Raw genomic sequence first — 17,325 nt, 5'->3', positions numbered from 1 at the left:
TGTTTTATTTATATAAATCATTGTTTGATTGATTGATCGATTTTAAGAAGCAATGGGCAATAGGATCATTAGTTGTACATACATTTTCACAGTTTTGATGTGGTATCTGGTGTCCATCACAGAAACGTGTTTACAAGATCCGTCGAAGATCACAATATTTAGACAGATCCAATCAGGTATGTTAAAGACCTTTGAGGTCAATGGACTTTAATATGGAAATAACGTATTAAAAAACGTTGACACTAAACAATATAAAAATGTTTAGTTTTATAGTGGGAAAACTCTTAAGATAAATTTTCATTATACTGTTGTGTGAAAATATTCAAACGGTACAAAGGAATTTGAATAAGAGGAATGTGGACTGTAAAATGTGAACACTAAAATTTCCCTCATACCGTATATCATGTAAGAGTGGAATGAGTTAAGTGACACCGTTACTTATAAACTGCAAACCGATTCTAATGTTGTTAGATACGATGGTAAAAGCAAAGTAAATGTTCAATAAATCGATGGACGACGGCGTAAAGCACTTTGTGAATAATGATCCTGAGGCTTATCTCCACAGAGGTCAGCCATAGTCTCCCCTCGGGGGTAATGTCAGTACACAAGTTTATTGTCAAGGCAAGCTATTGGTGTCACATGTGATTTCTAAATTGACGTTCCGAGCTGATGTAAGGTGTAAATTATAGGCATTATGTATTATGCATGTTAGGTAGCGACGCTTCGTGGAACAACGGAGCATATTTGCATGATGGCGATGTCAGCACAAAAAGCATACATTATACGAAAGGGCTTTGGAATACATGCGCATAATATCGCTCCTGTTCATAAAGAAAGTTAAGTAGTTTCAGTTTATTTTTACATGGACGGCAAAAATGTTGAACAACTTTTTCTTTTGGGTACCGGAGTGGTTATTCAGGTGTCAATTTCGCCTGGGACGCAACATGAACATGGATTCCGTGGATGTAATTGCGTCGGCATGCACCGTGCAGGCGTACATAAAGCCCCACTACTTTCCCCCGACCTAGTGCCCTCCTGCCGGCCCAGCCGACCCACAATCTTACAATTCCGTAATGTTTCACATTTTATTTGAGATTTGCTGTGGCTCATTACACGTTACTTTTACAGTTACATCTAATAACACCAGTATTCTACGATTGTCCAGTTGACGTTCGTAATTGATGGTAAAGTAGCTCTTGTGTGGTCGCGACTCGCGTATTTCACGATTCTCGAGATTGATAGAATCAGAAAAAATATTTAGACAATCTGTCATTTTAGCAAAAATAAAAGATTGATTGATGGGATATTTGTTTCCTAAAGCGTAGCAATCGATCAATCAGATACTGCCTAAAGGTCCTGACTTGTATTGTTAGGTAGTTGGCTCGCGAATATTGATTCGAAAGGATCTATCAGTTAATAAGTCATAAAAAGTTCGGATCATCAATCTGTGGTGCAACGTTCGTGCTAAGTGCCGACACAGACGCACGACACCTCACGTGCACACATCCACGCCGAATGTTCTCTAACACCCGTGTAATTCAATCGCGCCTTATGATCGCATATGAAAAAGAAAATTATTCCTTCCACTAAAAAACCTAGGTAATCGCTGTTCGTGATTCACCAGAGAGCATGTAACTTTGTCTGCGGCAATTTATTTATTCGTTTCCATAAAAGTACCGAACCATTATCTCGCTACCATAAAATGAGAAAGAAATTCTAAAAATATTTTTATTGAAATTGCAATGTTACGCCAAATTACAATATAATATTACAATAAGATTTCAAACTTTAAATTGAGAAATGTTTTCAATTATGTATGCTACTAATAGTTGCGATCTAACTGAAAAGCAGGTGGAAAGAATCTGCCTTCATTAAATGTCAAGACTTCCCTTCGGCAGGTAGTTGAACCATAGATCCATTTACTTATTTTGTTATTTTTAAGTATAGAAGAGGGTAGACGGCGCTTACAGCTGATCTCTCATTTGATTAAACGTATATGGTGTCTAATGATAAACGCATCTATAAGCTCACCGGTACGAGTCCGATTAAAAGAACCTGAAATGAGATTACTCAGATAATTCTGACGAATGCATAGTGGAGTTTTATTTCTGTGTCTGTTATCAACACGTGTGCCAAGAGCGACGCGGGGACATTATCGTATGCATCTCATTCTAAGCGCGGCCGCCGCGGAACAGTTAGACGAAATTTTTAACATTCCACACTATTCGTTTGTCCCATGACATGTTTAGCGAGCGTGGGCGTGTTGTTCTAATGAGAACATGAGGTAATACCGAATTTATGCGCATAAGGTTCGTTCGTGAATCCAAATTGTACCTTTATTCCTTTACTGGATTCCGTAATCGTGTACTTCCTCGCTGTAGGCTCGAAGTATTCGAAACGTGGTCTAGTTCCACTAATACAGTCAGTTCATTTATGTAAGTAGTTCGCTGCGTTCCGAACTCTATGAACTGTCCTGAATGGATAATGCCGTGCGCGTTGGCGACACTGAGAAATGTAATAAGGAAAGTCGTTGCTGATTTATTTACGTCTGACTTTAACAATGCGGATTTTTTTTATTGCACATGTTTGATAGTCAAAAGCCATTTAAGCTTTCAGTTTTTTCTTCTCAGTCTGATGAGATGAGGTTCATTCAATGAGTCGTATGAATAAATGTTACTTATTTTACTTTTACGTTGGTTAGAGACACGACTGATATATGACTCCGAGAGGTATAATGGATTTAGCTAGCGTCCCGGGAGGTACAATGCGCGTGAGTCGCGGGCACACGTCGCCGTTGAACCGCGACCCACTAAACTGATGAATAAGCGAGAAAGTGCACACGCCACGAATATGCGTTTACGCCCGGTTGCTGCCGAACTAATAAAATTTATTAACCCATTCGATTTCGTGACCTCAATGTTGTATTTATTGTTGCACAAGGTAGCTGATTAATCGGTTTTTGATCGGGAGAGAAACGCGAATGGACTGGTACGCTTGACTAGTGATATATAAAGCGTGATTTGTTGGGCGGATTGTATGGGGAGTATTTTCTCCTTGGTAAAGTGGAGTAGTGTGACGGTCACACGGTGACTGGTGGCCGGTGGCCGGTGGCAGTTAGTGGTGCGTGTCTTCTTGGGAAGCATGCCGGCGGCGCCGCCCAGCCAGGGTCCGGTGTCGGCCTGCTTCCACGGCGGTGGCACACGACAACTAACTCGCACTCGACCGTGACCGTGCTCCCTTGTTTACTGTTACTAACTCATATCCATCAAATATCTTCCGATTAAAATATATAATATCCGATAGCACGCAAAAAATAGACGTAATATTTAAAACATTACAGTAAGGAATATCAAATACTTTAACACATGCTTTATTTCGATGCAATCCATTAATGAGACGTAGGAAATTCCGAAACTCATTCTCATTTTAAACATCACAAATAAATCGTGTTGTGGTATTGGTGCGCAATTATTATGGGACGCCTCACATAATATATCACCCTGTATCACTAATTACCTCATTGACTCGAGATGCTGAGTGATAATCTCGCGGTAACTTAACGAGATCATTATAAACATTCTGTAACATACAGGGCGGGTTCAAAAAGAAACTTGTCCAGTTATCTAGGCTTAAATCATCACTAATCTGGTCTATACTCTGTCCAGTCTAACTTGTTAGACTACTACATGGCCATAAACACTTGTATTAGTTTAGTGTTATATAATATACATTTAAAAGTTATTTAACTATTTCTGGTTAAGTATTTAATAACGATCTGCTAGTGGTATGAATATGGCCTTTGGAATCAGCTTCTCTAGAGAAATGTGATATATCACCCGATTCATCTGCTACAAATTTTATATAATTTTTCGAATAATTGATTTTTCTGTTTATTCAAATCGACAAGCGTTTTCTACTAATACATTATTTAGTTCGCATAAAACAAAACATACTTATTTAAAGTGCACTTTATTCTATGTGGTTTAAAGTTGATTTATAGTCAATAAGTTTACTGGAAATAGATTTTAGCCACCGGCAAATTGTAGTGGTAGTCCCGTGGTTTTCAAGTTTTAGATAGTCTTAGATACTTCAAAGAGCAAACACTGGATGTTCAGTCAAGCGGAACATAAGTGCGGTGAGCTCTATTTCACTATTTCAACTCTAATATACCATTTCAATTTCTTTTTTATTTTAGCTTTCAAGACATTTTCGTATGATTGATCGAGCTGATAAGACAGCCACAGACGTTGAATGCTAAATAACTTACTGCATTACAGGCTGGCTAACTGTTAAAAACATTGACAAAAAGCATAAATTCGTCGAAACAGTAGTCGTTATGTTTGTCACATTAAATTATGATAATTATGTGACAACAGTCCGGTACAATGCGCCGTCGGATTATGAGCATGAACATTTATGAAATGATAATCACGCGATGACGTCACAGATCACTGTTGTGCTGTGCATTTGTAATGCAAACGAGGTTGAATGTCCAGTACTCTGTGATTAACTGTAAGATTTGATTCTGTCTCGAATAAGTTTAATAATTTATGTATATTTATTACCCATGTAAATAAACATTTGTTAGGAACTAATGCAATAAATCTAACCTTTAGTACTCAGTATAAAATCTGCCAGATAAATATTGTACGCATAAATTACTCCACGTTTTGAGAGGATGATTTTTATTGTTAGGGTAATCTATGGTTTATAGTCGGTAGCTGGCCGCTTTAGAACTGCTACAGTAAAAGCCCCGCGTACATCGATCCGCGCGGACGCATAATTTTCCGCAGGGTTGAATGCTCGCTAGATCGTGTATAGGCGGAAATAACGATATAAATCGATAGAGTTATTGCAGGTTTGGGCCAAAGGGATATACAGCCCTCGTAAAATATGAAGTAAATACGTCTCGTTTGTAAAGTGAAATAAATCAGAGAACACAACGCAAAGGATAGAATCGTTAAGTTTCCTCCATCGTAATCTCAGTGTATGCGGTCGTATTCGAAGCCGCACTTATTATTTTTTATTACATAATAATTGTGAGGACGTCGTCGTTCTAGTCGGTCGCTGACTCCCGCCCCCCTCGCCCCGCACTTCCTAATACCTCCCCCCGCCGCCTCCGATCGGGATCGCCTCGCGGCTCCCGCTTCTGGTTCGCTGAGAAAACAATGCGATAACATTATCCACGCTGTCAACGATCGCTGTCACCGACCAAATAAGTCACGTTGTTGCCTCGCGATTGTTTGATCATTTTTCTATAGGTACAATGTTACCACTCTATAATAAACTCAAAATTACACTTTCTATCTAGTAACAAGAGGAAATCGCAATAGGTGATATGATCAGAAGAAAGTTCTATTACTGATAATGAACCAAAAGAGAAATGTGTCGATTAGTATCGCATTAGTTGAGCCTAGTTAATTTACTCTATAAGGGATTCTAAAGACGACACCATTAGTGTCAACGATATTTAATCCGAGAGCTAATTTAGCCGCTCGTACATAGTGCGCTACGAAATCTGTAAGCGCTACACACATACTAAAGACATCAACGCGCTGAGTGTGCTACGAACATGTTAAAACTTTATTACATCTGTATATCTGAGTGCAAATAAGTAAATAACCCTTATAATTCTTATAAACAATACAAATAACTTTCCCAGTAATTTGAAAAACTATTATTGTAGAAGAACAGCAACTTTAATCAAAACACAATAAGTAAAGGTCAATTTGGGAACCGTTATATCAAATGTATAGCAAAAAGTCGGTTAAATGGTAAGTACTACTTTTTATAATGACATAACTAACCGATCGCATCGCAGACACACGAGGAAAAGAAAATAATTATATTAACCTACTACAAAACACTTTTGTTGTATAGGTACTCGTTGGCCTCTAATTTGTAATTATAGGCGTAAAATTTGGTATAATGGCGTATCGAGCGTCAGTTGTTTGCGAAAAGAATGTTAACGGGTTTGCTTCCATCGGTGTGAGGACGTCCTGGCGGAGATGTGAGATAGTGAGACAAAGAGTGACCGAGCGACGATCCTATTACACAGTACTGATATAGAGATAGCGCCGGCTGTAACACAGCGCTCCACGCATGCGTTTATGCAATATGTAACATGTTACAGTTCAAACTGGACGGTGTGACCGATGACACGCAGATAAATGTAATGTTATGACACTCGTACAGTTTTTATCGTTTCTTTTCTTGTTGTTTGCCGACTAGTACTGGTACAAGGTTTATGTATTAGTAACTGTATTGTGTTTATATGGCGTCAGAGAGTAATATGTACGATGCGTATTTGTGGGCTCAAACTGTTTAATAGAGTTCTCGTAATACATTTTAATGTGCTAAAAAGTGTAGTCTGAAACTTTTGCTCAGTGTTGTGACTTATTAACATTTTTGTTTTGGAACTATTCACAAGTTAAAACCAAAAAGTGCAATGCTTTTATAAACCATTTTCAATAAGGTCAATGATGACTGTTCATTCGCAAAAAATGAGATCAAACTTCGTCAATATATATGTATATGGACTGCCTCGTTGGTCGAATGGTTACAAGAGCAACTGCCGGGCAAGGGGGCTCGAGTTCCATTCCGGCAAAGAATTATTGGATAGTTTTTGGCTTTCCGAAAATTTGTCAGACTTGTAACGTAAATGGTGAAAAGTGGGCGTATGTTATACAGTGGTATTACGTGCCGTACGTAATGTGCACTTCTGCCTACCCCTTCGCGAATAAAAGGCGTGACGATACGAACGAACTACGTCAACATACAAATATTCATAAAACATTAAATTTATTCACATTTGATCTAAATGGACGGATTAGCAGTAGGATAATGATAACGGCTGACACAGAAAATCGAAAACACGATAACATACTATATCTTAATAATACAAGAAAAATCATTAACCGTTCACAAATGATGGCAGCAGATGACATTAGCATATACAGGGTGTTCGTATAACTGTTCATAATGTCATATAAATGTGGTTTATACAAAGATTCTATCGTAACCACATCGATACAGTTATGTTTTTCCGTTTATAACATCTGTTATGTTACATTCCATAATGAAGTCTTCTTTTCTTTTTAATAATTTTTGCATACAATGTGTTGATAAATTTTCGCGATTAAAACATGCAAGTTATGATGCTATTGTTTTTAAATATGTTTCTCTAGTACACTAAAGATGGTAAAGATATTTTTCAGTTAGTGCGTGCATATGCAGATCCGTTATAATATTGATAATTATGAATGCAAGTATGTATTCTTTTTTTATGGTATAAACCGGTAAATGGACAGAATGATCACCTGATGGTAAGCAATTGCCATCGTTCATGGACACGCGAAAACACGCAGAGGTGTTACAAGTGCGTTGCCAGCCTTTTGAGTGTTAGGAATTTAAGGGTTTTTGGGGAATCAGGGATTGGGAAGGGCGGTAATTGGGTCTCCAGTATCCTCATTCATCTAACAAAACACAACGTAAGCGTTGTTTCACGTCGGTTTCCTATGAGGCTGTGGTATCACTCCGGTTGAGCCGGCGCATTCGTGACAAGGCACCTTATTAAAATGAAGTAATATACTTCAATTTTTATTCCATTGCTGGATATAACTGAATCATTCGATTGAGTCCTCGTATATAATACGCAATGAACTTTAAAGCGGTTCTCAAGCACTTTGTCATAGTAAAAAGGTAATAAACTTAAGTTAGAAATGTAATTATTCATAGCAAAAATATTAACACGAGAAAAACATTTAGAAATTGATAATTTATCTTGTATATACATGAATCATTTATGAATCGAATTGGTTTGATAAATATATTTTAATCTATATCTATCTATCTATCTATACATATAATAAAATCGTAGAAAAGTGCTGTCTGTACATTGAAAATAAAAATAAAAAAAATAGCAGGGGTTATTGTTATGTCGATGTCGAACCCAAAAATGTAATTAACTTTTTTTTGTCTGTTTGTCTGTTTGTCTGTTTGTCTGTTTGTCTGTTTGTCTGTTCGTCTGTGCGCGCTAATCTCAGAAACGGCTGATCCGAGTTGGATGCGGTTTTCACGAATATATTGTGGGATGCTTAAATTTACATTTAGTGTTTGTTTCATGTCAATCGGTTCATAAATAAAAAAGTTATGTCAAATTAAAGAATCACGTCGAACATTCTATGCTTATACCATTAATCTCCGCAACTATTTGACGGATTTGGTTGAAATTTGGTACAGATATAGTTTAGAACCTTAGAAAGGACATAGATATATTTTTATTTCAAAAATCAAAAAATAAAAATAAGAAATAAATTATTTATAAATAATTCTATGTCGATCGTTACACGACTTCGGTTCATGTTATTGTTTTAATTCATCGAAAAAAAGTAAATAAATAGTAAAAAGGTATGAAAAAAATAATATCAATATAATAAAACATTTAGTACAAAGAAAATGCTCTAACGGAGTATAGATAATTCTATGTCGATCGTTACAGACTTCGGTTCATGTTATTGTTTTAATTCATCGAAAAAAAGTAAATAAATAGTAAAAAGGTATGAAAAAAATAATATCAATATAATTAAACTTTTAGTACAAAGAAAATACCCGAACGGAGTATAAATAAATAATCCAAGTTGTCTTTATCCTCGATAGTTTAGACTCGATAGGCGTTGGGATCGAAATAGATCGCGCTATGGTTTCGTTACATTCATTTGGTTGGGTATCGGCCGAGCGCTTCGGTACTATCGTAGAAAAAGTGTATTATCAGTCGTATGATTATTTGTCTGTAGTGGTCCTGCTGTTTCGTATATTCTAAATTGGTTTCGTTGTATTTGTCAAATAATAAGTTTATTTGTTGGGTTTTCCTGGTTTTTTGGTTAAACTATTTAACGTAGGTTTAGTTTGATATCGATTATTAGTAGTTACTGTAGTTAGTTTTTTTAATAAAATTGTAAGCCTAATTTTTTTTTAATTAGATTAGATTTAAGTCGTTTCTTTTAAATTATTTAGTTTAAGCTTGGTTATTATAGCATAGAGGATAGGTTGTAATATAGTTTCTTTTTTAATTGTTATAAATTCGTAATTCGTAGCTTTCTTTAGTTTAAAGTTAGTTTAAGTCCGTTTTTAAACTATTTTTTCAATGCCCTAAGTGAGTATACATCTATTAAATTCAAACGCAGAGCTCATTATGTTGATTTTTGAAGAGTTCCCTGGAATATCTTCCATATCTCATTTTTGAAGAGATCCCGCGAGATCGGGAACTATGTGGTTAAAACCAAAAATTTGCCGGAAGTCACTATTCCACGCGAACGAAGTCGCGGGCAAAAGCTAGTTTCAAATATATGTAGTTCGTTGAATATAGGTACTTAATTTCTGTGCACGAAGGTCTAAATTCTATTTTAAGGTCGAGGGATAGTATTATTCGGTTTTATATATTTTCTTTCTTTCTCTGCATTGAGTAATAGATTAGTTATCCCTTACATGTACTTCATAATAATATATCAGTGAAAAGACAGCACTATGGTGTAGTATAAAATTAAATATAACTTTCATTAACTTTATAGCATCGCTCCTTATTTATTTTACCGAGGTGTTATATATGTGATGTTTACATTAATTAACACGATTATGCAATAAATGCTTAATAGGTATTCGCTATCTATCGAAAGAGTTCGATAGCACTCACGCCTACATAGTTAATTACGGCGACACTGCGACGCCATTTCACAGCTCCTAATTAAAAACTCTTTGGAATAACTTAAAATTAACGAACTAAGTCGAAAACCTTATCAACTAACTCGGAACACAGTGGAACTTTAAATGCATTAATTCCATATAATATTCCGAGTATTGCATGAATTCTCAAGGCAGAACAATGACTATAAATTTAGTTAGGAGGTGGTTGTACTTCAGCTAATTATCTTTAGCTAATATAGCTTCATTATGCAGTTTGAATTATGTGTAATTGTACGGTATTTATGAACATTTACACCGGTTTATGGGTAAATTTCCCATGGATTAGCGTCGGCGTGGTGCCTGCACTGTTTCTCTACGGGAACTACTAAATACAGTTAGTGGACAGAATCGCATACCTTTTTTTATTCTTTTGAAACAATAAAACATTGTAAAACGCTGCGTTTTTGTCCAAGTGTGCGTAGGGTTGACACTTTTGTGGATTAGCCTTAAAGGAGGTCACTCTATTGATAAAGTTAATTGAATTGTGTGATTGTAGTTGTAAAAAAGTTAAGACTCATCGATTTTGCTGTTACAAGTTAGAATGGTATTCGATTTGTAAGTAGGACAAAATATTTTCCTCCTAAAGTGTTCTATACTAACAGGTTGAAACACGTTTTTAATATAAACTTAAAAGCAATAGAAATAAAAAGCCTTGCCACTGTAAAATTATCGATTAAAAATTAATCTTCATAGCCGATTAATTTCGCTTTTTAACGCTCGATTTAACAAACTAATTAATTGGCGATCTAAGAAAATGAGGACCAATATGTCTCTGTCACAGCTACTTATCACCAGCATTTGAAATCAAAAAAGCATATAACCTTACGAATGATAAATATGTAATACCAGTTCTATACTGCTTTCCGACCAAAATAAAAGTTAATTTTTATTTATTTTAAAATCACGATTATCTGACAAACCAGTAAGCACCAATAAACTACTTAATTTATGTATTTTCAACTGTATATATAAAAAGATAAAGTTTAAAATCTCTTAAACTTTAAACGACGATAATATATTGTACATGAAACTAAAGAAAAAATCTAATTAAAAGATTATAACATTACATTAATAAACATAAACTACATCTGGAAATGGCAAGCTATGGGTGCAAGTAAAATGTTTTTAAACCCGCGTCATAACTTATGCAACGGCCTGTATACAGCATGTGCTATATACGGCAGTCCGGTCTCTTCTAGCAATTATACATGATGTGTAATTGACGTAACACGGACCGGTCGGTTGCCGGCTTATTAATACTTTAATACCAGTTGTGTGTCATAAAAGTGTAGAATCATACTACTTGCATACTTTACACAGATTTTTTACGTGCGAGTGAGTCCATGGGAATATGTAGGTGATGGTGAAACGTGCGATATTGTTTGTGGTCAGTGAGTAATTGCATCTATGCGAACTAGCTTTATATAGAACATAGATTTAAATGTGTGTTAAATAGTTTTAGTGACGGAAAAGATTATTTATAAAATTAATTACTTTTCTGACATCTTTTAATACTCATATTTGCGTATAACTAGTGTACGCAATAGGTACGTAACATTGTGTTTAAGAAAAAACCCTGTATGGGTTCCCGTAAACTTTGTCGAAAGCCCTCAAATTGATCCGTTACTACAATATTTGGGTAGGTTAAGTTTATAGTAAACGTTTCGAGTGTTCTCGTTACGTATATATGTTTGTCACGCTTTGTGGACATTTCGTCCGTCGGCGGCAGTTTAATGCCAATTTCCGAGTCAGTCAACGGTTTCTGCGACGCTAACTCGCAGTTTTCCGATTATTTCGCACCAAAACCGTTACATTCCGTCTAGGTGTCGCCACACTACTTAAATCTGGTGTACTAGATCAATTTACGGACCGTTGCATCACTAAAAACGTAATAGTTTCCAATTAATCGCCAAAGCATGTAATTGGATTATGGAGCGTTTCATCTTCTTAATAACATAGCAACTGGTGAACGATTTTCCTGTATATCTCGAGCAATTGCCCTTTTCCCATTTTTAATTCAGATTCCAACTCTATATGCAAACGTTGCTGATTTCCACAGAAAGTAAAACTGAAAAAATATATTTGCATAATAAAAAGAAAATGTTGCGAATCACTAATTGCAATGAAAAGGAAGTCTTATAGTATCTTAACTATCTTTACGAGTAACGTTTGCAGCAGGATGTTGCCGAAGGGAGTTTCTGAGCATCCTATAAAGTCAGAAGTCACAACTATTTTTTACAACTAGTAGTTAGTAGTAAACTATTTTTCTAATAACGCCGAGCTCTCCGCGCGTCGCCGTCTATATGCGTATTGATGGGAACATTTTTTTCCATGTTTGTTCAGCCTGTTTGCTTCTGCTACGATCGTCTTAAGTATTTTCTCAAAGGTTATTAACCTAGTTTCGTTCATCAACAATTGTAGAAGCTTTGATACGGGTACTCACTAGTTCGTTTTGTATGTACGTATGTGAAGTAGAAGACCCATAAACAGTTGCAGATTCATAAGAAGAAATATAATGCAAATTTTCTTTAAATATTCTTTCATGGTCCGCAATCGACTTTATCGTTTTTCTATGGAGCCCATTGAATTCAGACATTGTAGATAACAACCGAGCGTTTTGTACTACTCCGTGTTTAGGTAGTTTATGGGAGCCTAGAATAGAGCCGGGAGAGCCTGGAGGGCCGCGGGAGCCTTCGAAAGAGCGGGCGGAATGCGCGCACAAGGTCATTGCGCCCTGCGCGGTCATGCGCTTGCGCCCCTGCCCCGCCCCGCGCGCTCGCGCCCCGCACCCCGCGTCTCATCCGCACCCACCACCACATTGTCTAGTGCGATCAGCTGCGGATAAAGGGGAACCGACTGGACCGACAATCGATACAAACCATTTCAATGCGAATTTATTTTTCCATTTTGCACCGGAGCAGTGCAGCAAAGCACGAACGCCTCCAGCGATGTGCTTCGTTCTAACGTTCTTTTCTAAGCTCTTACAAAGAAAAAGGCTAGTTCGTGCCGTGTCGTGGTTTATTTACGATGCTTACATTGGCTAGCATTTATCCTACGCCCTATCTATTGTCCTAAGGCTGTTAAGAAATTGCTTCAAGCCTATTAACCGGACGATACAGGGCTATCATGGAAGAAGCACTTATACCGGCGCGGGAGCATTCGATTAATGCTTCAGATTAAGGAGCTATACGCGTAACAAATAGGGCTATTAAATCAAATATTTGCATTCTTTTACATCAATTAAAACATATATTTAACAATTAAAGACGTAAACATACAACAATCTTGCTACTTTCACTCCCGACCGTTACTATTTCCTTTAATGTGTTAGTTGGAGGCCTATCTCGTAACAAGATGTACCGATAAGACCACCTTCCGAGCTTAATAACATAAAAGTGAAAGATTTATTCAAACAATACCGTTAACGACAAGTTGAATAACTTCTTAATAAGTAATTTATAATATTTGGATATGCAAATGGGATCGTTCAACAAATTAAGATTAGTTGTGTATTTTATGGAAGCAGATTTAAATTTAGATAAATTATATTATACCTGTTCCTGGCACAAGCTGGGATAAATATATTTTTATTTGCGGAAGAGGAAATCTTGGTGTTTCACTTAGTGTAAGATTAATTGGGTGTTAAGCCGGCGTGCCAGATTGCAAGTCTCGGACCGAGTCGGAGCGGATGTCACATCATTACGGGCACGCAGGCGCCATCCTTGACACCAACAGCTCGACAGATCGCGTCGTCTCATCGACTCGCATAGTAGTGCACATACATAAATAACTCTATACATCTCCACATATTTCTGCGAGCGCTACTTAATAATGAATATTAATGCGTGTGCACGACTTTACGGGCCATTTGTTTAATTATATCGTTTACTCAAGATTGTTTATCGCTGACAGCTCAATTTGGCACGAAGAAAGTGGTCGTGTTGACTTTACACCAATTAAACACGAAACTTCGTGAGGTAAAATAAATATTGCATAGCCTTGACTAGACGTCTAGTGTCCACATACATACATATGTTTTCTGTATATCTAACGGTGGCCTACACCAAATATGGTTACGCGAATGTAGAGCTAGGCTTTGCATGTTAATGAGATGTTTGTTTATGACGCAGTTGTCAGAAATAGTTACTCGAGTTGAGCTCGAGTGGACCGGTGGGTCATGCAATCCGATTGTTAACATAAATACTCATTTGTTACAGGATTTGTGTCCTGACTCGGAGAAAACTAATCCCACGCTACGTAGAACAGGTAAGATGCCATCTTTATGCTTTTCTTTTGGTTATCTCGGCGTGTCTGGTATTTTGACGGCTACAGACATGTACATTTCAATTAGTCATCATTAGAGAGTAGTGTTGACATGGTGATATACATGGTAGCGACAATGGGCGGCCCGTGGGACGTCTGTGAACTCCGCCCGATAGTTTTTACCACATCAAGTGTTCAACTCGACTTTGAACGAGACGAGAATATTTCTAAGGAACTTGTGCTCGGTCCATCGTAATAAGAACTGCCCTGACTCCATCGCCATGTTGTTGCACAATGAATAAGAGGACAGTAAATTACATATCGCGGTCTTTGTTAGGCTGGACGTTTAGAGCGTGCGCGGCGTGGGCGGCGAAACACGGCTCCCATTGATTGCATGATTTATCGATATTGAATTTGCACAGGTGATTCCTTTGTTATTGTGATTGAAAGAAAATAAAACAGACAGCGACAGACGTTAGAGATAATTTACTTCCAAGGCATTGAAGTGAAAGCGAAAGACAACATTCAAAGTATTTTGAAAAAGAACGGTTTTGAATTTCAATTACATTCGTTTGTAGGCAACAATTGGTACGTGGGATATCTTTCACCGGATGAAAGTTTTGTTCTCTTGGTGCTATTTGTGAGGCAGAGTAGTTAGTAAGTAGGCAAGTCTTGTATCTGTTTGCCTAGATAGATATGTTACAAACTTGTATAAACTGTAGAGTAGAAGTCGACAGCTAATAGGGTTCCTTTGTAGGCAAATAAGTGGCTATTGAGATGTTACACGCTAACTTCTGTAAGCATGAGTGACAGGCAGCGCTTTGCTACACGCAGTTTGCCCGAGGTCGGTGAAATCTTATACTTAACGATCGATTCCTTTAAAGTGTTTCCAGTGAAATGGTCCAGTAATGCCAGATAATGGGCAATATCATAATTGACACACACAATGTCTGTAAACACGCGGCATTTGTGATAATGCGGCCAATATCACCGGCCGGTACAGTTAGCCGAGTGTAGCCACCATTTAAATGAGTGTCTATTAGCTTCATTGTGAGTCGGTGTCGCATTAACGTGCTTTGACATTTCTCAGGACCACTCGACTTTATCGTGTGGGAATCTGGACTGTCTACTTCCTAGCAAGGAACCTCAGTATCATGTTAGAACGCGGATAATACAATTAAGTAATGGTGGTAATTGTGTTTCTTCTACTTGATTGAGTAAATATAGATGGGAGTGCGCGGATGCAGCGGGTCCGCGTCCACGGTGAGGTTTGCATGGATTCCAGTCATTACTCCCCGGTGCCCTGTGAGTGCGGTGCGGCGGAAGGCCGTAGCTTAGAATGCCAGTGAGCGTTGTCGGAACATAAATTTACATTTCGTTACGGTCGTTTTGTCAATACAATTCTCTCCACTATCTTCAGTAACAAATAAAAGATGTTTTGGTATTGCTTCTCGGGCTAGCTCATGTTTGAAAACTTTTACTTAGCTCTAAAACTTTCTAATTCGAAATAAATTGAGGAGAATGTTTTATTGATAGCGATAATTGTCGAGTTTATATTCGAATGTTTAATTCCACGAGAGATGATTGCCGTGTGAATGCGCAGTATTATGATTTAGATAAGATCGTTTGCTTGCGCATGCGATGCTATTAACTCGATAGGAGATACATTCCGTCTAAAATATATTCGCCAACGAAGCAGAAGTAGTATCGTTAGATTATTTTAAATATTTATACTTAATGTGCACTTACCTACTTACGGTTATAGTTTAGTAGATACTAAAATTAACTGGTAAATAACTTGGCTCCCGGACATTAATAATATGAGATGAATAATAAAAATACTCTTCAGTGTTGATTGAAATTAGTAGCCCTACACTTATAGAATTCACTAAATTCATTGCAATCAATAACTCTAAACGAACTGGCCGTTCATAAACACGAATGTTTATGAAACCGCACATTGGTTGCGCGGGCGCTTTTCTCTCTAGGTCCGCCAGAGATTTTCACCGCACATCGGTCCGACATCAGCCTGTATACGTGCTAGGGCTGTAGTTTCACGACCAGTCCACTCGAGCTCGCGCCTCTTAACGACATCGTGCATTTATTACTGCTTGCCCTAAGAGCTCACTTTTAAGATAAGCACAAAGTAAGAGTTAATTAAAATTGTACCTCTAGTATCCAACGAAAGTATGCGAGTCAAGATAAAATCTCACCGATATAATCTTCGATTAATTAATGACATCGATTATAATCGTTTGAAAAGAAAATAGATGAAGATTAGAGTGTTTGTTTAAGTATGTTTTGATCGTGAAGTGTTGAACGAGTGATTGACAATCGATTTAGAATCTCTGACCTCGCTTCACAATGTTAATGGTGCTTTTTACACGTTTTTATTCCATTCACGAAACGATCCGTACAAGCATTGAATCATAAGATTTCTCTTTCCGTATCTGTATGAAAAAACGTTTATAAACTCATCATCGTGTTTAGTTGTGTTTATAAATAAAAGTGTCAAGTTTTTTTAGCATCGTGAATATTTGTTTTGTTAGACATTCCAGTTGAATTCAAATAGCTTACGCGTCGCATTCATGCATAAATGACTTGTAAGTAATTAAAAGCTCATTGTATGTAGATGAGGGATTTTATCGCTGTGTGTAATTTACGTGGCCGCTGTCGCTCGCCGCGTGGGCCACTGGTTGGCTGGCAGCGTGTACAAGTCGTCGCGACCGACAGCGACACGGCGCGGGCGCATGCCGCCTGCCCGCTTAGATAAACACGCGATCCTCGGACACTTGTAGGGCTGCCCCTGATACTTCATACAACACCGACCTCAAACAAGGCCACTGTGTATAGTACAGTCTTTTGATTTATTATAAGGAAAACAATCGACATTTCTAGGTTTTTCTAGAATTTATTGCAGTCGATTTGTACCTAAATACATGTTTTTAAGACACAATACATTGAAAGAAATATTTCTTTGTCAAAAACCCAATTTGGATAGAATCAGAACTAGTTTAGAATTGTTTAGAAAATGTGGCAGCAACAATGCGGCAGTGATTCCAAATAAGTAAAGAAATATTTGCCAACCCTGTTCCAGCAGCTAGTTCGAATAAAAGGAATTCTCAAATTATGGAGGTGCGATGCAAACGAGCTAAATACAGAAAGCACGTTTAAGAAACACCGGCAAAGGAATGTGCTATTTATTCGCAAATAGGCTTAGTATAAGTCCGAGAGCTGTCTCGGTGGATTTGTTAGTCATAATGTATTTATACAATCGACACCAGCAACTAGCGTAGCGAGTTTGTCCCTATAAATAACGCA

The 17,325-nt window shown here is 37.3% G+C and overlaps 1 protein-coding gene across 6 annotated transcripts in view; it reads left to right on the top strand.

Moving 5' to 3' along the window:
• The window catches only part of LOC118262460 (uncharacterized), a 63,904-nt gene that overhangs the window by 3,986 nt on the left and 42,593 nt on the right, over positions 1-17,325 (top strand). For all 6 annotated transcript variants that reach the window (XM_050697332.1, XM_050697329.1, XM_050697330.1 and 3 more), the window contains exon 2: positions 13,959-14,007. In XM_050697332.1, coding sequence (XP_050553289.1) covers positions 13,959-14,007 — 49 coding nt within the window. The remainder of the gene's footprint in view (positions 1-13,958; positions 14,008-17,325) is intronic.

This window comes from Spodoptera frugiperda, chromosome 12 (assembly GCF_023101765.2).
Source record: "Spodoptera frugiperda isolate SF20-4 chromosome 12, AGI-APGP_CSIRO_Sfru_2.0, whole genome shotgun sequence".
NCBI lineage: Eukaryota > Metazoa > Arthropoda > Insecta > Lepidoptera > Noctuidae > Spodoptera > Spodoptera frugiperda.
Note: the sequence above shows the minus strand (reverse complement) of the source record. Positions and strands in the feature narration are given on the sequence as shown.